The following is a 27,939-nucleotide window of genomic DNA, read 5'->3' as shown; positions in this document are numbered from 1 at the left end:
CAAGGGATTCCTACCGGTTGTTCTCCTGTGAACTCTATGGAGGTTGTGGGTCATTCTGTTATGAGTCCATCTACTCGCTCCCCACGTCCATCTTTACCACTCTTATATCACAATTCATCATTCCTTGAGGGGTCCCTCTCCAAATCAGATCATGATCCCTTTCGATTTCCTAGCACACAGTTGAATAAAATCAACGGAGAAGTCGGAAGTGGTGTTCCATCTGAATATCCGTTTTGTATTGAAAAAATCTTATTCTCCATGTTGTCTCTATTAGAGAAATCGGTGTCTAGTTCTGATCATGTATTAGAAAGGTTGTCAGCAACTTTATTGGAAATACAGAATGTAAATATGCTAGGTTCCTTGAATATAAATAATATTGCACACAATGTTAATATTAACAATAATGTTAAGACTTTGTGGCAGTCTGGAGGGATAAAGGATGACTTTGTCTAAGTGGGTAAACAAATGCAAAATGTGGGATCCCCAAAAAATGTTGTTTACATGGCAATGAGGATCTCGGCTTAAGCTGGCTGTTTGGGGACCACAGCCAGAATGTCCCCTCATTGGCTGATATGGTCGAGATTTTTCCGATGTTTAAAAAAGGGGCCAAAAAAGGAGTTAAGAAATCTGTGGAGTAGATTGGATCAGTGGCTCAAGCAAGAGCAGGAGACAGTGCTGAGTGCAAGGTTGACGCTTCAGAACAGGAATCTAAGGCAAAGCCCTCGTTGCCAGGGCAGGTGGTGGCTACAAATGTAAATATAAAAAGACCAGAAGAATTACAAAACATAAAAATGAAACAACTGCATTCTCTTAATCGTTTTTACAGAGGGTGTCCTGGTGATTTGACACCAAAACGCTATTGGGAGGCAGCCCCACCTCTTTCCCCAATCAAGTCATTCCAGGATGCTCGGAATCCTATGGTGGAAAAGAGGGGTGGGGTTATCTTAGCTGATCCTTTTACTCCTACAGCAGTTCCCCTCTGCCACCTGGGAGTTCCTCATCTGACACCAATTGATTCACTTGTCTCATCGGTGGAAGGGGGGCTCGAAAGTGTGACTTCTCAACCACTGCCTGCTGTAGAGGGGGAGGAATGCACTGTGGCCCTTTCAAACTCTGCTGGCCTGCATAAAGAGGGAAGTACTTCCTTGGGAAAGGGAAATATGAGCAACCAAGTACCTTACTCTTTGAACACCCGAAGTGATGGCAAGCAAGCTGCTAGAATAGTTCCTGATATTAAATCGTGCCCTTTGCTCAATTATGGGGCAAAGGTTTTTGTTCTGCGGTCTAAGCAGTTTGCAGAGGAACACGTTGTTGGTTCTTCCTCACAGGTGGGTTTAGAGTAGAGCCATGTGTCTTGGATTTTATTTTGTTATTTGATAATGAGTCTCCCCTGGTGAATAGAAGTTCTATCCTAAATTATTTTTTGGAGAAGTGTGACTTCTCAACCACTGCCTGCTGTAGAGGGGGAGGAATGCACTGTGGCCCTTTCAAACTCTGCTGGCCTGCATAAAGAGTGAAGTACTTCCTTGGGAAAGGGAAATATGAGCAACCAAGTACCTTACTCTTTGAACACCCGAAGTGATGGCAAGCAAGCTGCTAGAATAGTTACTGATATTAAATCGTGCCCTTTGCTCAATTATGGGGCAAAGGTTTTTGTTCTGCGGTTAAAGCAGTTTGCAGAGGAACACGTTGTTGGTTCTTCCTCACAGGTGGGTTTAGAGTAGAGCCATGTGTCTTGGATTTTATTTTGTTATTTGATAATGAGTCTCCCCTGGTGAATAGAAGTTCTATCCTAAATAATTTTTGGGAGATTGAAGCATTAAGGCTGGTAAAAAGCAGTGATATCAAAAAGGAGGAAATTTACTCCTTTGTTCCGACCTCTTTTTCTAGAATTATATTTAACTCCTTGTCATCGCAAACCTGGTTATGCAAAATTGTGATTACTTTTTAAAAAGGGGAATTGATGTTGTGCCTGTTTTGGAGCAACTTGAGACCCTGTTTCATAATTTGAATACACAAAAAGAAAATGGGTCAATGATGGTTGCTGCAGTGGGACCTACTAATGTTTTACAACAGGGGTTGCCTAAGGATATAGTTTTCTCACTTGGACAAAGTGGACGAGTGTTTTAAACCTTGGAGGGTCCTGTGGCTAATTAACAAGCTCTTGAATCCAAGGATGGACTCTATAGGTGGAGTTGGGTGGTGGGAGTGCTGAATAATGCCCGGCCTGCTGTAAAGCAGGGTAAGCCTTTGAGGTAGCCCGGGTGAGTTGCTTCCGTCTTGGAATTTGGCTGGGCTGTGACATGATGAGGCAAAGCTGAATTTTTTTTAAGTCTCTCAACCTGTTAATTATATGCTTGCAAGAAACCTGGTCATGCTCAGAGTTTTTAATTGCAGATTATTTTGTATTTGCAATCTTACTTACAATACGGTAAACTGGAACCGAGTGGTTTTTGTTCATCCTTCGAATTTATGCCTCTGTTTGAAGTTGGCTTTTAGTAAGAGGTTGCCCCTCCGTTTTTTCTATTAGCAAATATGTATATTCCTCCTAGAAATTTTTTCAACAACTTGATGAGTTAATTTTTTGCCTTTGTGCATGATATTAGTACAGCCGAAAATGGTCCCCTGGTAATAATCATGGGTGATTTGAATGCAAAGGTCTCTAATGTGGCCTCCACGACTTTTGCTAATGTTGAAAAAGATGAAAAAGAAGAAGTCTGGTTCATACCAGGGATCTCTTTACTAGAAAAATGTACAACTGACAAGCATGGTTTTTAATTACTTGAATTTTGGGAGAAGTACGATTTTGTTACCTTAAATGGAAGAACACCAGCAGGTGTTAATGCTGCTGCTACTTTCCATTCTAACTCCTCACATAGTTTACTTTTAGCTTCTTTCAGATGTTTGGGGCCTGTGAGGATTTTACTGTGCATGCTACTGTTAAGAGTGATCATTGCCTAATAGGTAAAATATATAGCCTTTAACCTCCTGGAATTAGTTTCCATGAATCCTTCTTTGAGTCGGAATTGCATTAGCAAGTCGAATGGTCATATCTTCTGGACAGCCAAGAACATTGTGTACATAAGCTTCAAGATAAAAAGTGAATGCACCATTTTGAATGAGTCTGAAGGGGATGGCCTCAAATCCATATATGAATCCCATATGGAGGGGTTTTGTAAATTAGGCCCTTCTAATGAAGGCCCCCGGCAGCTGAAAAAATGGAATCTTAGATTGAAGGTGTCAAATAAGGAAATAAATCTCCTGAAGAAATAGCATTTGTTCTCCAAGATTAAAACCTTTATATGGGGTTCGGCTAAACCTCGTCTTGCCGTGACAAAATTGAAAGCTCACCAATTCTATGGAGGAATGGGCCTCCCATTTATTGAACATTATACCCTCGCATTACACATCTCTCAAATATCTTATTTGTTACCAGGAATCAATGATGCTACACAATGGGTTCATATAGAACGCCACCTTTTATCCACAGAGTCAGGTCTTTCTATTTTGTATGGAAGCTGCACTACTCGTTCTGACCCCAAAAATCCGATTCTATCCGCTATGTTTAAATCTTGGCAAAGGGGACATTGTTTACTAGATTCAAACCCGCGTATCCACAATAAGGCTCCCCTTTGGAATAATTCAGATATACGTATTAACGGTCGAACTCTATCTTGTCCTTTGTGGCAAACAGCAGGCATTCACTCTCCAGATCAGCTTCTTAATAATGGTGATTTCAAATCATTCTCGCAACTAATGGAGGAATTTAATCTTCCCGCACAACATTCTTTCAAATACCTTCAACTCCAACGGTGTTTGAAGAAACATTTGGGATGGCCCCCTTGGTCGTTTCGAATCTCACCAATATTATGCTATTTAAATACATGGGGGAAACATAAAGGAGTGACTTCTGGCCTTTATAAAATCTTCACGTTTGACCTCTTTTCACAATCCCTCTCTCATAATCTTCACCTTAAATGGCAATCCCGTTTATCAAACTTTTATACAGATGATGATTGGGAACAGCTATTGGAGAATCTGCAAAAAGAAACCGTGAAGCAAGGCTTAAATTTTCTTTATTTAAAATACTCCATGATTGGCATTGGTCTCCAGTCAAATTGCATAAAGCTGGCCTACTTTCACATACTAATTGTTGGAGATACTCCAATTCTGGCTGCGACACAACTCACATTATCTGTGAATGCCTAAATATATAACCTTTTTAGAACTACGGAGCATATCATCAAGGGCTTTATCTCTGCTTTTCTGTCTTTAAAAGCCAGAAAAGCAGAGATAAAACCAACGCCCTATCAGCAAGAGGGTGCTAACATGCGAATACGCATGTTAGCACCCTTTTACACTACGCCTACCTTTGTATCTCTAATGAGATGCAAAGTGGGCGTTACTGACATACACTACATATTAGGAGAGCAATAACGCGTATTTGCGCTATCTGCAAGGATTCCCTTGCATTTTAGCAGATGTTAATTTTTGGAGAAAACTGCTGTTTTCTCCAAAAACTAACGTCTGCTAAAATCCTGACTAAGCCACCCCTAACATTGGGGGTGGATTATGCTGATACGACCACAGGGTCGTATCAGCAAGGTTATCGCCCTTTTGCAGGGAACATCGCTGGAAAACCAGCGATGTTCCCTGCAAAACGGCGATAACATCGCAATCTCTGGAATTTGTATCGCCCTGGAGCAGCGCGTTGATGATAACGCGCTACCAGGGCGATGAAAAGCAGAGATAGCCAGCGATAAGAAAATTATCGCTACCAGGGCGAGCGATAATTATCGCTGGCCGTTGCTGATATGGCCCTATGTTAGTAAAATTTTGCACTCCATAATGCCCTTACATTTACCACTCACACCAGCCAATATTCTTTTACATGATCTACGTCATTCCCCAAAGCTCTCTAAACCACAACACCGTCTTTTCCACACTGCATTGGCTACAGCTAAAATATGTATTCTACGTCATTGGAAATCATCCTCTCCACCCTCACAGGAAGAATGGTTAGTATCCATGATACAAACGGCTTCACATGAACGAACAATCTATAACCTTCAGGATCAAACTGACATTTCTCCAAACCTGGTCACCTTTCTTAACAACAAAAGTTGCTGATACTACTAATTCTACTATTACTCTCACTGCATCCAACCGAGGAGACTAACTCATTGTTCTACATCTTTGTTTATTATGTCTTTCCTATTATTAATTGCCTTTTTTTTTCTCTCTCCCAGCTCTCCGAACCCTGGCTCCACATTATCCTTCATATTTTATTCTTCTGTCCTTTTTTCTTACTTACACTATTTTACTATTCTCTCCCAAATCTACTTTGTCTTAAACTTTTAGCAAGGTGAGTGTTTTCCTATGATAACACCTTTCTCTATCATTATTATGATGATCTCAAATACAGTCACTGACTCATATTTATATTTGATCCATTTATATTTAACCAAGTAATAAAATATGCTATTTCAATTTCTTATTTATGCCATTTACATATCCATTAATTATTACTCTTCTTGCATTCTCCTCCCCTCCCCTTACTTTTATCTTCTCCTTCTCTGCTTTTTTACTATTTCTCTATTTTTCTATTCATTATTTAACTATTTATTCACAACATGTCTATTTATAGGCTCCACATTTATATGGTTTTATTCATCATCAAATGTCATGTATGTATCGTTACTTTTTATTTTTATAGAATTTCTCATTTATTTATTCACAATTTATTACTGCCTCCTTATCATTATTCTCTTGATGTATTTTCATTGTAAAATTCAATAAAAAGTTTCAAAACAGAAAAAAGAAATAGCATTTGTTGTTTTCCTTGACAAGAAAGCATGAAATAGATCGTCTTAAACATAGAAGTTGTAGTTTTAAAGCACAAGAGCACGGGAGGGAATGGTATGCTAAGTGGATTCATCTAAGAGTGGCCGCAAACTCAAGGGATTCTGGGATATTCTGGTGCATGGTTGCTGAATACAGTGATGCTAAAGTGACTGCAGATGCTATTCATATCCCCGAAAACATATGGGTGAGATACATCTCTGAGTTGTATTCTGAGGAAGTTGATCCAGAGGTGCTCTGTGTGGATGATGAGATGACTGCGCCATATGGTGCTCCCTCCGTAGCCGAGATCGTTGATTTTATAAAGAATTCTAGAACTTCTTGAGCAATTGGCGGTTTGAGGTTCCTATTGAGGTTATCAAAAAGGAGGCCGCAGATTGGGAATCTTTCCTTTGTCCACTTTTTGAATTCTGTTTCTGTTATGTAAAGGCATTGATATTGTTTGGTTATACAAATACAGACCTAAAGCTTCTCCTGCAAGCTTCCGACAGCACTATTGGCTGCAACTGGAAAACTTTTTGCCAAGAGTGTGCTCTCCCATTTACAAAATTGGGTGGAAGAAAATAACAGTATTCTCCGGGGACAAGAAAGCTTTAGGACAAATCATAATACCATTGATAATACTGTCCTCCAAGCAATTATTAAGAAATATTCCCATCTTCGGGGCATGCTTGTGTACATGGTTTTCATTTATTTCTCCACAGCGATTGATAAAGTTGATTGTCAAAGGCCGCGGAGAAAGCTTTTACATCTGGGTATCCCGCACCACCTTTTGAGGCTTATTATTGTACTCCACTCTGACACTTGCAGTCAAATTTTTGTGGGAGGGATTCAGGGCTTATCTTGAAAGGTTAAAATGGTTTAAAGCAGGGCTGCTTGTTGGTCCCCCTGTTGTTTTCCCTGTTTTCCCTCTGTAGATACGATCTTCCTGATCTGGGGATCGTCCAAAGGTTGGTACAATGTTTATTAGTCTCCTACTGTATGCACATGATGTGGCAATAATAGATTTAACCCCGATTGACTTGCAACGTCGCCTCTCCACCTTGACGAAGAATGCAGAAGTTCACTTATTGAAAATAAGCATTTCCAAATGTGTAAAATCTTGATTTTTTTTTTAATAAGGATACAAGGACAAAGGTGAAGTTCAACTGGTTTTTAGGGGAAGATAAGCTAGAAAAAGGTGGAGTTCTTTATTTTATTTGGGCAAGATATTTCTAATTAGGTAGTGGGATGATGACCATATAAATCTCTGTTTGAGTAGGGCCCTTTCCATACAAATGCCCTCAATAGATTCTATAAATTGTGCGGGAGAAACCATTTTGGCCATATTATGTCAATCACTAGGGTTAAAAATTATTCCACCCTCATTACGTTATGCTTGTGAGTTGTTGAATATGAGATGCTGAGGCTATTTTCGAGGGAATTGAAGGATTTATTTTCCATTAGATTTGTATCTTGATTTTGCCTGCCGCCCCAATGCCTTTCGCTTGGAGTTTGGTTTATCCTCTTTTCTTTTTGATTTGACGGCATTTCTGAGGTGGGGCAACTCACTCCTGGGTGAAGAGGAGGGAACCCTTCATGCAGCTTTGAGGTTTGAAATATGTTATCTTTAGAAAGAAAAGAGTGCCATCTTTAGGTCTTGCGAGGTGGAAAAGGAAACTTTTGGATTTGCTCTGAATGTAGGCTCTTTTATGTCCAAGTCTCTTTTAAAGAGTTACATAAAAATCTCCATTAAAATAAGTTTGGACAGAGAAACTGTTTTGTGCCAGTCTAACAGGCAAAACCAGGTGGTCAAGGACAGTGCCCTGGGGAACCAACCTCAGCCTTCTCTACCTTGGAACCTTACTTATTGGGTCAGAAGACTAATCTTTTTAATGTGAATGGATTTGATCCCCCTTCATTTGATTAGTGGTATTTGGGATACAGTCCAAAAAGGAGAGAATATCTGAGTTTTGCCATCTTTATATTGAAGATCTAAACCATGTGTTATTTGTATGCCCTGTGTTGCACAATGCATGACTTTACATTTTAAAGCCTTTGTTTCTCAAACATAATATACACTCTCTTTGGAGGCACGCAAGTGCCTTACATCTCCCCCTAATGAAATGGTTTGAAACAAGAATTTTCAATTTTTTAGACATTTTTTAAATGTGTTCTAATGAATTTGTATGTACTATGAGTCTGGTTTGTGATGTCTAATGTATGTTGTCATTTTCATGGTTACTGTCCTTCATACAGTTAGTGATCTGTTTTGCATGCATTGTAAGTTTTTAAGAATGTAGTTCCTGTATATTCTAAAACTGAACAATGCACAATGTCACTTTCTAAGGCTGCTGCCTCCTTTGAATCATAACATTGGAATTTCAGTGGAGGCGGAATTGTTGAAAAGTAGTGCATCTATCTCCTTTTCTATACTACTTTATCCTGTGATTTAAAATGTGTCACCAAACTCTAGAATGATTGTCTCAATGTCTGTAATTCCACTGTCTTTGGAATGTTCCTGATAGTTTACTAAGATCTGATGTAGAGCATAGAAGTTCTACCCCATGGATTAAATAGTCAGGTTTTCTTAAGAAATTGAGGATATTTTTAAAAACATTGGTGGAAAACTTGATAAATGTAGATAAAGGAAAATACAGTCAAAACTGTTCATAGGGGAGCAAATGTTGTTGATAGTCATTCATTCATGAAATACATCTGATTTTGTATTAAAACAAACAACAAAAATTGAAAAAGTATGAATGATTTAGAAACATTTGAGATGATCAACCTGAAGATTTCTATGGAAATAGGTTTACCCATTTGATGTACTACATTCTGAATTGGCTGGAATATTTATATAGAGGTGTTCAACCTTTATCTGGAGAATTCCTCTCTAATGACTATACATACGCTTGGATTGAAGCTGGTAGGGTGGTCAGTGTAATTAGTTTGCACCACGAAAGATGATGAATACTTTTATTTAATTAAGGATAAATTAGTTATTTTCCATAGATGAGTTTGAAAAAGAGATATCAAGTAGAATTTTACATTCGAAAAATGAATGCTTAGCTTAACAGAATTTTATATCCCATCTTGCACTTGTACTCATCTTGTAGAAAACTACTCTCATGATCAAATTGAATTTTCAATGAGGAAGGATGCTCTGAGGTTATTTGCACACAAATATATGACTGTATCGCTCTGATTAAAAGCACTCCAGGTACATTATATGTAAGACCTTCAAAGATAATTGTTAGAGCTCTAAAGTTATTTTGAGCTAGAGTCTTTACCCAGTACCAGATTTGTAAACTACATTATGACTTTGTAGGGATAAGAGAAGCAACAGTTTAAAACACTCTAGGATTTTAAGCAAAGGCTTAGAAGAGACACAAGAATTACAATTCTCAAAGGAGTGAAAGAGTGAAAGCAAATCAGAAATCTTCAATGTTGTAAACTTTGACTTCCTTGCTAAATAGAAGCATTTTGTGCTATTCATCAAATGCTGTTACAATAGACCAAAATGTCCAACCAAAGATCATCAGATAGATAAATATTAGGTTGCTTTTATTGTTGGTGGCTGTTGCTGATACAGGATTGGGTAATAAAAACCAGAGGCCTGAATCATGAAAAAAATAAAAAATCTACACTGATATATCCTTACACCTATTTTTGGGAGAAGATTTACTTTTTATCAACAAATTTCTGGGAAAATGCTTTCAAAAGAATATTCATGTGACAATATTTGCACCTGCGTAAGTGCAGAAGATTAATATTTACACATAAGTAAATACTTACAATTAGGAACAGCGCTGATATTCGTCCCCCAATTCCAACTATGGCGAAATTGAAAATATACGCCGACAATATTATGCTTATTATTAAGCCCGAGATAGAGGTTCAGGCAAAAACCTTTAAGATTTTTGAGGAATTTGACGTTTTAGGTGGGTATAGAATTAATAAAAAGAAATCTGAAGTTATACAGTGTGGTGGAGTGGGCTTGGATTTGCACCCTGATATTCTCTCTTGTGTAAACACCAAACCAAGAGATATTTTGGTGTTTATTTTTCAGAACGCATAACTGATTTATATCATTTGAATTTTGTCCCGCTTTTACGAAAAATTCAGGATCTGTTCTCACTTTGGAACTCTCTTCCATTGTCTATTTTGGGCAGGGTTGCACTGATTAAAATGTCTGTTCTTCCACTTTTTAACTTTCTTTTTTTGGCCATCCCATGTATTTTATTAGGTTCTTTTTTTACCCGAATAGCATCTATGCTTATAACTTTTCTCTGGGCAAAAAAAAAAACGCGAATTACACTTAGCACTCTATGCGAAGAGTTGGAACAGGGAGGTTTAGCTCTTCCGAATCTCAGGGATTACTATTTTGTGTACTTTGCACAATATATATCCAGATTTAAGCCTCAACAACAATCAACTCTTTTTATCAATAGTTTTATGAATTTAATGTGTAAGGAAAGCCAGATCCACTCCCCTTTATCAATTTTTAAGTCTCCTAAATTGGTACGGTATAAGTGCCTACAATGGTTTTTTTAAAAGCGTCAGGCTCTCTACAAAAGATATTCCAACCCTGTAATTAATTCCTCAACTTCGTTATCTGGCCCTATGGTATTGTCAGGGATTAGAAAATCCTCAGAATTTACACTAAAGTGGGACACTGCTGGATCCCGTAAAGTCTCATATTCTTTGAGGAATGGTAGATGGTTGAGTATAGCGGAAATGTCACAATTGATTGTTAATGATTTTCTTCTTTTGGGGTCATATAGCATTTTTAGAAAATTCCTTAGTGAATTAGATTTAACCCAAATTTGTGATCAACATCATGTAGTCCATGAACTTTTTGAGGATACGGTTGTTAAAAAACCTGAAGAATGGAAAAAGCGTTTAGCCTCAGTTAAGGGCCCTGATCTTGGGCAGAAGGCAATTGCAAAATGGATGAAACATGAAGGATTAGAAATTTCAGCCAGTATGTGGTCAGCAATTAATAATCTTAATTTCAGTACGCTAAGAGGAGCGAATTGGCGACGGATGTTGTTCTTCAGTGAATTGCAACTTTATCGAACCCCTCTTTTCCTCTCTAAAGTTTATACCAATCAATTGGTGCAGTTCTTTCGCTGCATTAATCATCTTACAGCCAATTCGTCACACATTATATTGCAATGTCCTATGATTCAGAGGTTTTGGAAGGACATTTTCTGTTATTTGGAAATTTTATGCAGTATTGTATTAGGACTGAATAATTTGTTAATAATTTTAGGTTTTGATCCAGATCTTCTCTTCCCTGATAAGCTTGTTAAATTTCTATACATTCTAATGGCGGTAGCCAGATCGCTTTTGTTGCAAAGATGGTGTACAGATCTCATACCCTCTGTCCATGAATGGGCCCGAAAGATGAAATCAGTTAAAAAAGTGAACAAACTTATGCTTTACGAGTAGGGGGGCTCAAGAAGTTCGAAAAAATCTGGGCAACCTATTTTGATTAAAAAAAATTGTATTTTCTTTCTATGTTATTCAGAGTGGACAAAAATTTTGAGATTTGAATTGATGTGTAGGCTACGCCCATGCTTGGGAGTGGATACTGCTTTATGCTTGTGGAAAAAAGGCTTAATTCGATGTTGTCTGTTTTTTTTTCATTGTTCATGACTTCTCAGTATATTTGTGCTATAATCGATCTTGTATTTCTAATATTTTACCTAAAAGAAAATTCTTTATGGATGTATTTATGGGTTTTAAAGTGTTTGTAATTTGGACTTCAATAAAAAATATTTTTAAAAAACATAAGTAAATGCTTAGAAAATGTCCATTTGTGCATGTTTTTTTTCAGTACTTGGATTTCTCATTGGAAAAGCCCCTTCCCATCCTCATTCTAACCCTGGATACAGATTTACTCCTGTCCATGACAGATAGGCCTCAATTAAGGATAAAACAAACACAAGGAGATGATGTTGTTTGCTTTGATCAATTAAGGATAGCCAGTAGTAGCAATTGCTGCACCTATGTTGCTCTCTCTGGGTTCCCCACTCTGACGTCGCTACTCTCCTGACAGAGGCCTGGGTGGCAATGATTTTAAAAAAACACATAAAAAACAGTGCTCTAATTGCATGCTTACTTTCTGTAATTTCTACACTTCTCCTTTCTAATAGCCACTCAGCTCTACTAGGAGGCTATTGAGAAGAAATGAATGGAACAAGTCATTGGCATCTTGTGTTGTGGTACTTCTACTGCCCCTGGAATTTGGTTTAATCCGTGTCAATGCACTGACAGGAGTAGTCTCTAATTGTATTCAACATGGGAATGTGGCTTATAAAATGTTATAGAACCCCACAAACTCATAGCTTGATTGATGTTCCTGTAGTTTGCAAGGTATCTTGTGTCACATACTACTTTCCCCTGGAAGAAGATATACTCCCACGCAACATTACACTGCACTAATGTAAGACTACAAAGGGTAGGTATGGATTCACAAATTTAAATTCATGTATCATAGATTTCAAAAATATGTTTTCACACATGAATCATGCCATTTGCACACTGAGGGTCACCAAACTCACAATGGATGTGGTCCAGCCACTGTCGCTCAGGCAGTCCGACCGCCCTATTGCAACTTGGGCAGTAGAGCCTCTATTGCACCACCGCAGACATCAGGGATCAGAGATCCCCGGCGGTGACGTAGAAGTCTGATGTCTGCAATATGCTTGGTGGTGCCCTGAGGCACCACAAAGCATATTAAGACTTTCCTCACCACCAGTGGCCTCATGGAGGTTCTTCCTTCATGAAACTGCTGGTGGTGAGGAAAGAAAGGGGGCCCTATGGGGCCCCCTCTTGCCCCTGCGCACGGGGGTGCATGCAGGGGGCACATATAGTGCACTGGCAGTCCCGCAGTGGTGCAGTTAAGTCTCACCATGGGCCTTTAAACTGCACTGACATGGGACCACCAAGCCACCCACCCGCCAGACCACATTAATACTTATCTGGTGAGCGAGCGGCAGTGAGTTTGGCGGTGCGGGAGCGTGTCAGTGACGTGCCGCCTCCTCCTGCACCACCAAAACTTGTAATCAGCCCTTAATATGATCTTCAGTGAAAAAATGGCAGATTGATTCGGAGCCTAGAAATATTCATAACGTTCATAAAGTGACCTCTTTACATGAGAGCATCCAGTAAATGTTGTCAGTAACACCCCTCAAAATCCAACATGGCCTCATTAAGTGAGCAAGAATTGCCAAAGTCTTGTTATTTGCGATTGCTGGTGATTGAGGATTGAGTAAATCATTGTTAGTTTTTATCCTTTTTTGCACTTGATTCGATGGCGCCTTTAAGAGGGACATCTACAGATTAGTGAACAATGCATCCAAAACTGCAGCACGACAAACACAGGGCCATCCTGATCTCTTTATTGCTGCAGGCTGTCAGTTATGCAGGAGTGGGCAAAGGGGACTATTTTACTCATTTAACTAGATGGGCCCTTTAATTGTTTGGTTTTAGTACACAACTGCAGATGAAAGCATTACCAATTCTTGTAGTACACGTTTATCCAGTAAAATTGTCATGCAGAAATAAAATAATGCTCTCTTATATTCAGCGGCACATTCTGCAGAGGGAAGATAAAATCGCCCCCTGCTCACCTCCAATATCTTGCTGTGAGACCTGCACGCGCGGTCTCCGGGATGCAATAAAAAACACGGGTTGTTTTCGGCAGGTGCTGCGATTTCTCGGGCAACGCGAAGAGAAATGCGACTTACCTCGGCTGCTTGTGTACAAGATCACCAAGGCCACCACTGCGCAGGTCATGAGGAGAAGCAGCACCGAGAGTCCGATCTCGGCCAAACTCCAGGATTTCTTGCCAGCTTTTGTCGATTTCTCCACAATATCCATCTGGCTTTCCGATTTCCCCATTATTGTAACTCTAGGAGGAATTAAAAATATGACTCAATAGGAGAAGAAAGGTTTCAAAGAGAATGAGTGAAGCAGCGGAAAGGGCAAATAAGGTGGAGAAGGAACGCAAATAAATGGAGAATGGGAACGACGGATGGGGGAGGTAAGAGGAAGGGAAGGAGGAAAGGGGTGGAGAGAAGGAGCAACCAGAGAAGAGAGGAGTTTGATAGAGATAAAGGAAGGGATGGAAACAAGCAAAGAAGGAGAAAGGAGAAGTAGAGAAGCAATGGAGAGAGGGTTATCCATGAATGAAGGTTAACAAGGAGGGAAAAGAGAACAAACGTATGGGAGGAATGGAATGAAAGTGAGTAATAAAGAAACATGCTACAAGAAGAAGAGAGAGTGGGAAGAAGAACACGGGAGTAAGTAAAGAAAGAGGAAAAAGGAATCGAAGCACTGAGAAAAGTGAAGGAAGTAGATGAAGGAATGATGCAGAAATTATTGAAAGGGAGGAATGGAAAGGGAAGAATCAAAAGCAGAAGCTAAGGGAAGAGAAAATGTAACAACTGAATGAAAGGAAGGTGAAGGAAACAGATAAAGAAGAGAACAGAAAAAAGAACTTGTGAACAAGAAAAACAGAGTAAGTGAGGAAAAGGGGAGACGAGAAGGAAGGAGAAAGGGATGGAAAAAGGAAAAGGAAAGATGAAAGGAAGAAACAAAACGTCATAAAAAATGAAAAAGGAAGGACTAGAAAGGTGAAGGAGAATAGGGGTACCATCAAGGAAGGAGAGGAAATAAGCAGTGAGAGAAACACAGAAAGGCAAAAGGAAGGAGGTCGAGCAAGAGATGAATGGGGTAAGGAATGGAAGAGAAGAAAGAGTGGTTAGAGTAAGAGAAAGGAATTAAAGGATTGGGTGCCGGTGTAGAAGGAGCAATAAAGGGATGAAAGAGAGGCAGAGCTCCAAAGAGGAGAAAAAAGTGCGAAGGGAAAGGAGAGAAAGAAGGGAAGGAAGGTAAAGGAAAGATTGAAGGAATCCGGGAAAGGTATGAAGAAGTAAGGGAGAAGAAAATGGATACAGAGAGAAGAGAAGGGAAGGAGAAATAGCTGAGAGAAGAAAACTGATAAAATAAATAAGATGAGGAGACATCAACATGAGTTGTATTACATGATGAAATATTAGGAAACAAGACCAAATATAACGAATTTACAGAGATGAGTGTTGTTAAATAGATTAAAGAACGCTGTTGAAAACTGCCTTTAATAAAGGAAAGGGGGGGGGGGGCAGAGCAACACAGAAAAAAGGTCTTAAAAACAATTTGGTTAACCATATTTACATATATTTTTCCATTTGGTTGTCAACAGACTTGCCAATGTCATTTTCCATCTCCAGTGATTAAGGCGCGCGCCAGGGCGCAGGGGTTCTCCTCTGATCTTCAGACGTACGAGCCCCAGGTAGAAAATGCCCCCAAGCAAAGCGAGACCCTTATCTTGACGCTTCTTCGAGTCAATCGTCAACAGGTTGTAGGTCGATAACTCCCCCACCCGTAAACCAGCTGAACGCAGTGGGTGGTGTTCAGGGAAATCCCCCCACGCTGCCTCCTGGCTGCAGGACCCTGTCGCTGCAAGGAAACTCCCCTTCATTCAGATGCGCGGAACCCCCTCCCGAGTTAGTAGTCTCCAGGTGCTGAAGTAAGCCGGTCCCAATAGCGTCATGGGTCAGGGGGGTTCTAGAGGGGTCTGGTCCGGCAGCCTCTGCTCCCTGTGGATTCAGATGTGCGTCCGCTGGCGAGGCACCGGAGCAGCCCTCTTCAGCATCCTTGCCTCAGTCCCATCTCAGAAACTTCTCTGCTGGGGTGAGGCGCTCTGCCCCGCGCGCTGAGAAGTGGTGTCCGGAGGGAGGGGGCACTGGCAGGGGAAGACGAGGCAGTGGACATATATATAGCCAGAGAGGCAGGCAGTAGAAACATCGCAAGCCTCTGGCAGCCCCGCTAAAGTTTTGCCTGATCTGCCGGGGATGCGCTCATTCTGAACTGCGACTGCCTTTCTTCTGCGCGTGCAAGAGCTAAGAAAATTCAAGCGGTTCCTTCCGAGCAGCCTCTTGCGGCATCCCCTGACCCACTGCTCATGTTCGAGAATTTTAGAGAGCGGCTCTGCGCTTGTGGTGAGAGAATAACAGCCGAGCATGCGACTGCTAACAGGAAAACGCTACATTGCCTACACTGCGTTGTTACTCTGCATTGGTCATTTGGTGAGCCTGCCATGAAAAGGGTGGCAGAGAGGCAACAAAGGGGGCCGTAACAGGGCCCCCCTGCCACTCCTGGGCCTGAGGGGGCATGTTGTGCCCCCCTGGATTGCACCCCTGTTCCTGCACGGTGTGGCATGCATGCCACCCCATGCAAGAACATGCTGCAGGTGCTGTCACGGCGGCAGGCTGCATGCTAATCTCTCCAATGAGCCTAACAGCCCACCGTCGTGAGACTGCCACAGCACCGCTCTCCTGACCAGGATTAAACTCCTACTCCTGCAGGCAGGCGCACCATGGTTTAGTGGTCCTCCAGCAGACAGCGGGTGGCAGCAGCACTGCGGGACCGCCAAAGTTGTAATAAGACCCTTAGCATGTTGAGATTACTCTTGGTATTTTCAAATTCGTGCATGTCAATCAAGGGGGGAGAGTAATATTTGCAAATCCCTGCATATCGAATAAGGGGGGGGGGGCATTTGAAAATGGGGAGAGCAAAAATTGTCAATTTGCTAATTAGTTTTGCACTCTTTGATGAATCTGCATCAAAATTGCCAGAAAATTGGAAAGATCATTCTTTATTTGGTATGCGAAATTTAGTGCCAATCAATCAAGTGGGGACAAAGTAATGGGACGGCAATGTAAATTACATTTGCTTATAAATGTGGCACTGTTTAATGAATCTGCATCAAATGTGTCAGGAAGTTTGCCACCCAGTAAAGGTATTTCAGGTTTCCCGCAGATCCCATGTGAGGGCATAGTTAAAGAGGGTGGTCAGAATCTTTTTAAGTTACTAATAAATTTGCCACTGTTTGAATGAAGCGGAGCAGCCCTCTTCAGCATCCTTGCCTCAGTCCCATCTCAGAAACTTCTCTGCTGGGGTGAGGCGCTCTGCCCCGCGCGCTGAGAAGTGGTGTCCGGAGGGAGGGGGCACTGGCAGGGGAAGACGAGGCAGTGGACATATATATAGCCAGAGAGGCAGGCAGTAGAAACATCGCAAGCCTCTGGCAGCCCCGCTAAAGTTTTGCCTGATCTGCCGGGGATGCGCTCATTCTGAACTGCGACTGCCTTTCTTCTGCGCGTGCAAGAGCTAAGAAAATTCAAGCGGTTCCTTCCGAGCAGCCTCTTGCGGCATCCCCTGACCCACTGCTCATGTTCGAGAATTTTAGAGAGCGGCTCTGCGCTTGTGGTGAGAGAATAACAGCCGAGCATGCGACTGCTAACAGGAAAACGCTACATTGCCTACACTGCGTTGTTACTCTGCATTGGTCATTTGGTGTTCCTTGGGAATGCTTCATGTTGTGCTTATTTCTTCAGATTTTTAGTTGATTTACCTCCCCCTTTACTGTAGCTGTTAATTTGCCATGAAATGTACACTATTCAGCGTTTTGCTATCTCGCTGGTCAATAATTGGACATTGCTTTTCACAGTATTCGTGTTTGGTCGCTCTGCTATTCTTTCCTGATGCAGAACGTAATCACCATGCTTATAAATATTTCGTGTTGGTTGCATTCTTTTGCTATTCTTGTGGGTCCTGATGCACCATCTTCCTTAAACAGCACAGTATTGTCAGGGGCGTAGCTTCAGGTGTGGGGGAGGGGGTGTTTGGGGTGTTACATCCCCTCCCCCCAAAGTGTAAAACTAGACATGCAGGTACCCTGTACCAGAGTACCTATTTGTTTCAGAGAAGTGCAGGTACTCTCCAATTAAAGCTATTATGTCGCTCTTGAGAATTGCAGGAACTCTCCCGCTCAAAATAAAAAAGTGCTGGTACTCAGTACCGGACAGTACCGGCCCATTTACAGCACTGCACCCCCTAATAAATCAATTTTCTGAGGAATAGTTGGGTACATGTGCTTTCAGTCGGGTACAGTGACGTCTCTGTCGGATTTCACCTGGGATTTTTGCAAGTACACACTCACAAACACACACACACACACTCTCTCATCTCTGATTTGAAAGTCCTACATTTTTTTGATTATTTTACAAAATGTGTTTTCTCTCACTTATTACTCATACCAATCTGCATTTCTCTCCCTTTCTATCGCCCCTTAAGACCCTCTCATTTGCTCTGCTTGCCTTATTATGTCTTTTAACATTATACACCAGCGTAATTGTAGGGAAATCTGAAGTTCACCGACCACCCCAATCATACTGACCAAGTTACGCCCTTAGTATTGTCCGATGGATTTGGAAAAAAAAAAAAATAAAAAAAAAATATATATATATATATATATATATATATATATACATTATCTACTGGCGGTCGCCAGTAGATAGTTATAGTTAAGACCGTGTTTCCATAGGAAATCTCAAAATTCTATTTTGAATAACTTTGGCGCCGGTTGACGAATCTTCGCGAAATTTTCAAAACTAATGGGGCGCTCCGCTCAACTCCTACCCTGAAAGTCTCGGGGGGATTCATCTAGCGGGGGCCGAGAAAAAAGGGGGTCCCAAAACGCGTTTTCCCCATGCATTTTCCCATAGGACCTTTAGTTGAAGGTACAGCCTGAACGGCTGAACAGAATTACTTAAAATTTGGCAGAGAGGTAGTCCTCAGGTCAGGGATGTGCCTTTTGCATATATGGAGTCAATCTGTTCAGTAGTTTCTGAGAAAATTGCAGTTGAAAGCACATACATATCTATAGCCGCGCACCGTGCGCGCAGCGTGCGCGCACCGTGCGCGCACCCTAACGTGCGCGAGCGTAATTCTGATTGGTTGTTACATGTCAGTCAACATTTGAATCGGTCGAAATCAGGAAGTGTCGGCCGCCATTTTGTTTGTTTTCAGTGCGAGAGTGGAAAAGGAAGGTGGCGAACGTGAAAAGGGGGCAGGGTAGAGAGTTCCTGACCCCCTAGCCATTGTCAGGGGGTCCCTGAAGGACCCCGAAGGCAGAAAAAAACAATAAAAACATTTTTTTAAAAATCGCGGGGGTGCGCGCACCGTGCGCGCACGGTAAAAAACCATTAAAAAAAATTTAATACGTAGTTTATTGTTAAATAAATATAAAAAAAAATAATAATACATACATAACTTAGCATTTAAAAAACCGTACAAATTCACTGAAAAAACCATAGGTTTAACACACGTTATAGTTAGGAATTAGCATTTAAAAAACCTTGCAAATTCACTTCAAAAACCATAGGTTTCACACATGTTATAGTTAGGTGGATATTTCACTCGTAAAAAACCAATGAAATTCCCCCGTTATAGTTAGTGCAGATAACTATAACTCGCGCGACCGCCACTCTATCACAAGGATGATGTCATCATTGATGTCAAGAGTGATGCCACTGACCATGTCATGAGTGATGTAATATGTGACGTCATGAGCAGGGGATTACGGGCGCGCGAGTTATAGTTATCTGAACTAACTATAACGGGGGAATTTCATTGGTTTTTTACGAGTGAAATATCCACCTAACTATAACATGTGTGAAACCTATGGTTTTTTAAGTGAATATATATATATATATATATATATATATATATATATATATATATATATATATATATATATATATATATATATATATATATATATATATGGTTTATTTCATGTTTTGTTTTCATGTGCATAAGTAAGAAACAAAGGTATTTAACCAAAAACAGACAACAAGGGGTTACATCCACAAGGTAATAACCGATGAACTGCCTTCTGTTCTGGACATGGGTCAAATTGTTTTCACGAATAAAGTGATCTTAACTGAAAGTGTGCAAAATTCACGTAATTAGCTTTTTTATAGTTACATAAAATTCAACAAAAAGACTTGAAATTACCTGAAAGGATGACAAATGCAAAACTGCAATTTTGCTCTAGATATTAATCCAAAATGCATCATCGTGCCCATTACGGAAATGAGGATGCATTTTGCAGTGCTTTAATGGGCAGATACTGTCCAGTACTGAGTACCTGCACTTTTTTATTTGGAGAAGGAGAGTACATGAACTTCTCAAGAGTGACGTAATCCTTTTTTAAACATTTTTTATTAATTTTTATTAGCATTTTAAAAGTACATGCATTTCTCTTAGCATAGACAATAGAGACATCTTGCATTACATCATCAATGGCTTGTCTCACTTCATGAACATTCACATCTTTAACACTGTGGAGGCAAGGAGACCTATCAGGAACACTGCAATTATAAACTTGCAACACAAGTGATTGAAGAGAGATGTCTAGCCAAACAATACCTGGCTGCTAATCTCACTTGGCGGCTTCTATTGCTGGTGCCGGAGGTGATAATCTTATCAAGGGGTCTCTACCAGAGGTCTGTTATCCTGTATATCATCTGGCAACAAGTTCGCACTCTTACCAGGGCTATTTGCTCTAGTTGTGTCCGCTGTGCTTGTGGTCACGTAGCTGTGATAGAGCCCCCAAATGTTTTTGGGACGGCTCCGGGGTGGTAGTAATTCACAGTAAAGTTCTGTGTGCGTATTGCAGTACACCATGTCTTTGGACCAACACACCATTGTGGAAGTTGGGCCGCAGGCCCAGTTGATAGCTACTCTGCGCCTAGCAAGTAGTAGCCCCACATCTACTAAGCGTCTCACTGTCTTTGGGAGTTTTTTGGAATAACCTAACCACTAATTGAGGGTCCTGGGTCAATGCCATGGATGTGATTTCTCCCAGAGAATAAATATCGAGTCCCAGAAATGGGCAATTCCTGGGCACTGCCATGCTAAGTGGAAAAAAACCCTGCTGGGCTAGCTTTGCAGCGCTCACATTCAGCTGTTTCCCGGAGCCCATATCTATGCAGTCGTTCCGGGGTGTAATAGACCCTAGTTATGAATTTGAAGTGAATCAGTCGGTGTCGCCCGTTTAAGGAGATGCGCTTTGTGTTTTCACAACAGTATTTCCACATGTCGTCATCTAGGCTCTCCCCCAAGTCTACCTGCCATTCTAGCTTGGCTTTAGTGTACTGATTTTTCCATTAATCCTGCATGATCTTGTATATTCTGTAAACTATTTTTACGGGGAATCTGACTTTATTATGTATGTGAGTGCAGTCACATCAGGCGGCTCCTCTAAGTCATTTCCTAGTATGTCTTTCAGGGCTAGTCTCATCCTATGGTAATGGAATCTTGTAAGCATTGTGCTTTGCTGCTCTCCCATTTCGACGTCAGACCACTCACTCTCTCACTATGCCGTCCTGGAACATATCTCCTATTGTTTTTATATTCACACACATGTGTAACTCCTTTTTCTCCGCATAGCGGCAGCCAATGGCACCATGCTATTGGCGTCAGTGGGGAGTATAATATGGGTCACGCCTGTAGGTTGAGTAGTTGCTGCCAGGCATGTGCAACCGCATTAACGGAGTCCAATACCCCGGTTCTGCGGGTAAGGGGTTTGACAGTAGTGCTGGCAAAGGGAGGGGAGCTGCGACCATCTTTTCTATTTGTACATGGGAAAGCCCTGGCGTCTAGTGTATCCAGTAGCGGGCGTGAGAACTTTGTGCCGCCCTGTAATACAAGTCCAAGTCTGGGGCACCTAGGCCACCCATACTGTACGGTAATGTGCACACGCTCCAACGGAAGTGACGTAATCCTTTTTATTGGAGAGTACCAGCACTTCCCAGAAGCAAGCAGGTACTCTGGTAAAGGGTACCTGCACTTCTATTCTTCCATTTCAAGCATTGATTTTGTGCTAAAAAATATAATGCAAAAGACACAAGGGGCTTAATAACAGCAACTCGCGTTGTGGTGGTTTGCATGATTCCGGTGCTCCTGGGTAATTTTGGCAATTTAATTTAACAAGCGCAACATGAGATTCACAAAATTACTCAAAAGTGTGCCAAAAGAATTTCAATTTCATCAAAGCCTACTTTAAATTTGGAATCAAAGCTACAATGGCACTGATTTCTCAAGCTAGGCTGCACTTTAAAAGGCCTTTTTGATTTGTCTTTTACTTTGGCCCCATAGATGGATCTGCCCCAAATTTTGCAGCAAATGTCCAGCATGTCAAGTTTCACCGAGTTCTGAGTAGTGGAAAAAAGTTGTAGAGAGGTTTTTCGATTTTAGCCTCTATAAGAAATTTTGCTCACACCTACTGCCAACATCCCTGAAAGGCTTCTCACAACCTAGGGATGAAAATAAAACTTTACTTAGAAGTGTGAAAGTGTGCTTTTGTTGGTTTGGTGGAAATTCTTGTAGCAGTTTTTGAGAAATTAGTGTTTGAAAAAAGTAATCGGTGAGCTTGAACACGTTAACACGTATTTTGTCAGTTGAAAAGTGATTTGTTGATTTGCTAACAACTTTTACACTGCTTGAGCAACATGCATGAACACTGGCAGGCACTAAGGGCATTGCTACAAGTGCAGCGGTCCGTAGGACCTCCGTACTTGCGATGGCATTCGGACCACTGCCACACTGCGGGCCTGCCCGCAGTTTTACAAGTTGGGCGGTTAGACCGCCACAGGACCACTGATTCAGGATCCTGCAGCGGTCGCGCAGTGGTCAGGGAGCTGCCATATGCTGGCGGTGCTGCTGCAGCACCACAGACCATATTACGAGTTACCTGTCCGCCACCCCTTCTATGACAGAGAGCCTGCCATGAAAAGGGTGGCAGAGAGGCAACAAAGGGGGCCGTAACAGGGCCCCCCTGCCACTCCTGGGCCTGAGGGGGCATGTTGTGCCCCCCTGGATTGCACCCCTGTTCCTGCACGGTGTGGCATGCATGCCACCCCATGCAAGAACATGCTGCAGGTGCTGTCACGGCGGCAGGCTGCATGCTAATCTCTCCAATGAGCCTAACAGCCCACCGTCGTGAGACTGCCACAGCACCGCTCTCCTGACCAGGATTAAACTCCTACTCCTGCAGGCAGGCGCACCATGGTTTAGTGGTCCTCCAGCAGACAGCGGGTGGCAGCAGCACTGCGGGACCGCCAAAGTTGTAATAAGACCCTTAGCATGTTGAGATTACTCTTGGTATTTTCAAATTCGTGCATGTCAATCAAGGGGGGAGAGTAATATTTGCAAATCCCTGCATATCGAATAAGGGGGGGGGGGGCATTTGAAAATGGGGAGAGCAAAAATTGTCAATTTGCTAATTAGTTTTGCACTCTTTGATGAATCTGCATCAAAATTGCCAGAAAATTGGAAAGATCATTCTTTATTTGGTATGCGAAATTTAGTGCCAATCAATCAAGTGGGGACAAAGTAATGGGACGGCAATGTAAATTACATTTGCTTATAAATGTGGCACTGTTTAATGAATCTGCATCAAATGTGTCAGGAAGTTTGCCACCCAGTAAAGGTATTTCAGGTTTCCCGCAGATCCCATGTGAGGGCATAGTTAAAGAGGGTGGTCAGAATCTTTTTAAGTTACTAATAAATTTGCCACTGTTTGAATGAAGCGATAAAAACATTTGGCTTAGACTTAGCATGATAAGCCTTCTCTTGGTCATCTCAATTTTGTGCAGGTCAATCAAGGGGCAGGGACAGATATAAAGGTGGATTCAAAGAAGTGTTGACCTACTAAATTATTGGACATGGTTTGATGAATCTCCATGAAATGTAGCAGGTTTAGCTTTCTGTTGCGAATGTCAAGCTTTGAGCAGACCCATCTGGAGAAGAAAGGATATATAGAGACAATAAAAGTTTCATTCACAAATAAATGTAGTGCATTTTATTGAATCTGCATGAAATCTGCCAGCCAGTTAGCAAATTTAGCACAGTGCAAGGCCATGCAGGCCAATTCCCACTGGGCATGGCCGAATGTAGTTTGCAGCTGGCCTGGCAGAAACCTGTGTGCAGTGCAGGCAGTTGATTACAGTGTATCTTAAGAAACCCAAGAGATTCAATACAAAAAACAAATAACAGTTAAAGTTAGTTATGAGTCAGTAAGCATAAAAATGAAAAAGCCCTGAAGATTGCTGGTTGTGGCATGAAAATCACACTGCACACCATAACTCAGTAGCAGGCAAGAAGGGGGAAATATACTCCAAATGTGTTTGCACAGACTCTTTTTCACTGATAAGGTCAGCAGCCTCTGCAGAGTGCTAGAGCTATCTGGACTGAGGCACTACATGCCATACCTGAACAATGAACTACTTTTCCAAGCAGATCGTGAACTCCCATGAAGTCCAAAGACGAGGCAGCCCTCTTGGTTATCTGGGAATAACTTCCCTCATGATGTCTTGGCAATCATGATTTTATTTTGCTGAATCCTGGATCTTGCTATGCGCAGATAGGATTAATTTTACTAACAACCAAGGGCTTCTTCTGGATCAAATGCTTCAACAAGTTCTGATATGGGGGTGGGGGCAAAGGTAAATGGATGGGCAAAGTAGAATCTGTTTGCAGAGAAGTTTGGCCAGGCGTCTGGTATGCTTGTTGGACCAAGGGCAGTACACAGAGGGTGCTGGCCTGACTCTGTGGAATGCCTGTCGGGCTTAAGGACAAAGTCAGCAGAATTTGTCAGGCCAAGCCTTGCACCAAACATTACCGTAGGCTGCCATCCTCTACCATGCACGACCTTCAGCTTTGCATAGCAAGTGATTTCAAATGACCTGGCATCTGCTAATAACTCAATTAATCAGCATGACATTTGACAGGAAATTAGCAAGTTAAGCCCAAAGCAGGACTCTCAGGTTTCTGGTAGATCAAGCAATTGTTTATTTCTGTATCAGGAAGCAAGGATTCCTATGGGGGTTAAAATGGGAAATGCTGCCGACTTTTTGATTACCCAATTAAGGGAGATATTCACAAGGACTTATCTCCGATTTATCTCCACCTTAACGCATCAAAAGTGGAGATAGACCTAACACCCAATTCACAAGCTGGTGAAAACTGCAGATAACGCCAGTAGTCCCGCGATAACTGCCCCAAAATGTATCACCACGGCGGACACCACCAACTAACCCTAATGAGATGCAGAATAGACGTTCCTGTTCAAAAATGCACGAAAAAACCACAATACCACTTTCACAACGAACTGCCAGATCTGCGAGGCGAACCAAAAACAGGCGATAAGCCGTGGTAGCCGCAGGTATTGAACACCCGCCTCAAGCAGGTGTAAAGACGGATGACTACCTGCAGTAGGCAACAGAGCCCCGCACAAAGCCACACCCAAAGAACAAACAACACCATGGAGCTACTCATCATGCAGCTCGGAGCCCCAACAGGGCCACAACACCCACCGCCACCACCCCCCAGGACCGCCACCACCCCTAGGACCTGAACCCGCCCCCCCGGACCACCACAGAGGCAGCGCAGAGTAAGACAGCGGACCTACCGAAAACGCACCACTCTCACAGACCTAACGCCCGAGGAAGTCATTGCCCACTACAGGCTCAAAAGGGCAACCATCCTCCGCATCATGACCCACATCGCCCACAGGCTGACAGTCCCAACACAGTGGAGAACCAACATCCCTCCGCAGACAAACCTGCTGGCTGTGCTGCACCTGTTGGCCTCTGGTACCTTCCAACCAACAACTGCCAGAGTCGGAAGGGTCTCAGAGCCAGCCCAATCAAAGTTCATCATACCTGTCCTAGATGCCATCCTCAGCTTCACACGCCAGTACCTTCACTTCCCCAACACTGCGCAGGAACAGCTGGAGACAAAGCAAGGCTTCTACGCCATAGCCGGATTCCCGGCCGTGTTGGGGGCAATCGACTGCACACATGTCCCACTTGTGCCCCCTGCGGATACTGCACACCACTACGGCAATAAAAAGCATCAGCATTCCATCAATGTGCAGGCAATAGTGGACCAACGGGGACTCTTCACCAATGTCGTCGCCAACTGCCCAGGCAGTGTGCATGATTCCTTCATCTTCTGACAGTCCATCATCAACCAGTGCTTCCAGGATGGCACATATAGAACAGGACTGCTCGTTGGTAAGTGCCAAATCAACACATCACACACCCCAAAGCCACCAACACACAATGCACAGTGTGGGAATGCACACGTGACCAAACCACATACAACATTTCAAACTAAACAACCACCTACCAGACACGACAACACCACTCCATGGTCATCCTGGCCTACCCCTGCACCCAATACAGACATTTCATGGCACCACAGCCACACAACAGCTGAACGTGTGGAGATGCGGAATGCAGCCATGTGCGAGGATGCAAGTGACCCATGAGTGGGAATGTACACAACGAGAAGTGAGGTTTGGATGTGCAGGACAGACCTGGGAATGCAAACAACTGATATGTCCATGCAGACCACAACTGCTGGTGACTGGAGAGTAGTGAGCAGTGGACACAACCATGTCACCCCAGGCCGTGGGACAGATAGCGGAAGTGTCGCACGCTGCGTCCCCCCCTCTGTGTGTGAGTGTAGTGGTTTGGCCCTGAGTAAGCCAGGGCTGCACAGGGGTGTGGTGACAAATGCCGTTGCGCAGGGCATGGTCCACTCCCAGGAAGGCCAACGTCACTGACAGTGCGGCACCGCGCATCCTGCCACAAGGCCGATGTCGTGAGCAGCGGGGCCTTCGACCCTGTGCGCCTGCTACACCCCAGGACGCTGATGCACAGACCAGGCCTGCCCGCCCGAGCGTACCAGGGCCATCCTGCTCACCTGCCGACACCGTCGTGTGTCAAAGAGCACCCAACACGTGCCGGTGCAAGCACCAAGCCCCAGTCCCACGAACTCTGCAGCCTCCGCAGCCCATCGCTGGCCCCCCCGATGCTGGTCCACATCACTCCTCACTAATTTACATGCTCCACTGACGTCATCTTCGGCCCAGTAGGTACCACATATGGAACAGTGTCCTGAGTCCTGAATGGCAATGACCCCAAGGCCGTGGCAGCAGCCACAGCACAAGACTCCCTTTGATCAGTGACGCATAATTCCATATCGCAGGCCTGCGACACGTGGTGCCACTAACCCTGTTCAACGCAAGCCATCGACACGTGGTGCCCCTAACCCTGTGCACCATGAGTGACCGTCATCCTCCGGCGGAACATCATTGGTGTCTGAGCCTGTAGCCTGGGGGTTGTCATCAGCAAAGGACAGGTACGGACTTGGTGTCTGGCCTGGGTCTGTGGCATTCATATCCGCCATGTTGCCGGACACAGCTGGCATGTGCCCTCTGCATCATGCCCTGGGGGTAGGCCTCGCCCGTGACACTTCGCGGAAGGCTCCCATGACACATGTGAGGCCCTGCTCTGCCCTCATGACCCTACCCCAGTCTCCCGCAGGTCAGCGTCCCGTGGCAGTGGGCCCGTGTCAGCCGCTGTTCATCCAGGGCCACTAGCCCTGTGCGATTCGAGTCATTCCCCCTTGTTGTACTGACATTGCATTTCTGACTGCCTGATGACTAATGGAGTTGTTGCCAGCACCAGCTATTCCCTGAGGGCTGGCTTACACTCACCCGACACACAGCCAGCACAGGCGTCACTGTATTAGTGAGCCTGCCATCACATCCTGCCAAACCAAGTATTGACTCTTTTCTCTCTGCGCTGTCACAGCTGATCAAGGATATGCACTCTGCCCTTGGATGATGACACCCCTCCAAGACCCGGACACACCCGCCCAGAGGCAGTACAATGCGGCCCACATACGCACCAGGGGCATTGTTGAACACACATTTGGCGTGTTGAAGTCACGTTTCAGGTGCCTGGACAGAACAGGTGGAAAGCTCCTGTACATCCCGGACATCGTGTGCAAGATGATCATTGCATGTTGTGTGTTGCACAACATCTGTGTCCGCACCAATGCCCCATGGATCCCAGTTCCAGAGGTACTGGACGATGATGGTGACGATGGGGCAGGTGGTTCACATCCCACTGCAGCTACAGCAGGAATGGCCCGTAGGAACTCCATCATTGACACTTACTTCTCATGAGCACGTCACATTGTGGCCATCCATGGCAAGCATGGGACAATAGAAGATGTCCGATTGCACTGCATGTGTGATTAAAACATATTTGCAGGTTACAGGTTGTACTTGTACATTGTCCTGTTACATTTTCCTGTGGTTTCAGATGTGATTTGCCATGT

General features: G+C 43.1%; 1 protein-coding gene across 2 annotated transcripts in view; it reads right to left on the bottom strand.

The window, feature by feature from the left end:
- MMEL1 (membrane metalloendopeptidase like 1) overlaps positions 1-27,939 on the bottom strand; it is an 827,783-nt gene that overhangs the window by 630,795 nt on the left and 169,049 nt on the right. The window contains exons 1-2 of one of the 2 annotated variants that reach the window (XM_085609188.1): positions 15,070-15,855; positions 13,602-13,765 (exon numbers count right to left, since the gene is read on the bottom strand). In XM_085609188.1, coding sequence (XP_085465314.1) covers positions 13,602-13,765; positions 15,070-15,119 — 214 coding nt within the window. In that variant the 5' untranslated portion in view covers positions 15,120-15,855. Of the gene's footprint in view, positions 1-13,601; positions 13,766-15,069; positions 15,856-27,939 lie in introns of those variants that run through there. The other variant, XM_085609192.1, reaches the window with a different exon arrangement.

The sequence above is a fragment of the Triturus cristatus genome, chromosome 1_2 (assembly GCF_964204655.1).
Source record: "Triturus cristatus chromosome 1_2, aTriCri1.1, whole genome shotgun sequence".
Taxonomy (NCBI): domain Eukaryota; kingdom Metazoa; phylum Chordata; class Amphibia; order Caudata; family Salamandridae; genus Triturus; species Triturus cristatus.
This window is presented reverse-complemented; position numbering and strand designations above follow the sequence as displayed.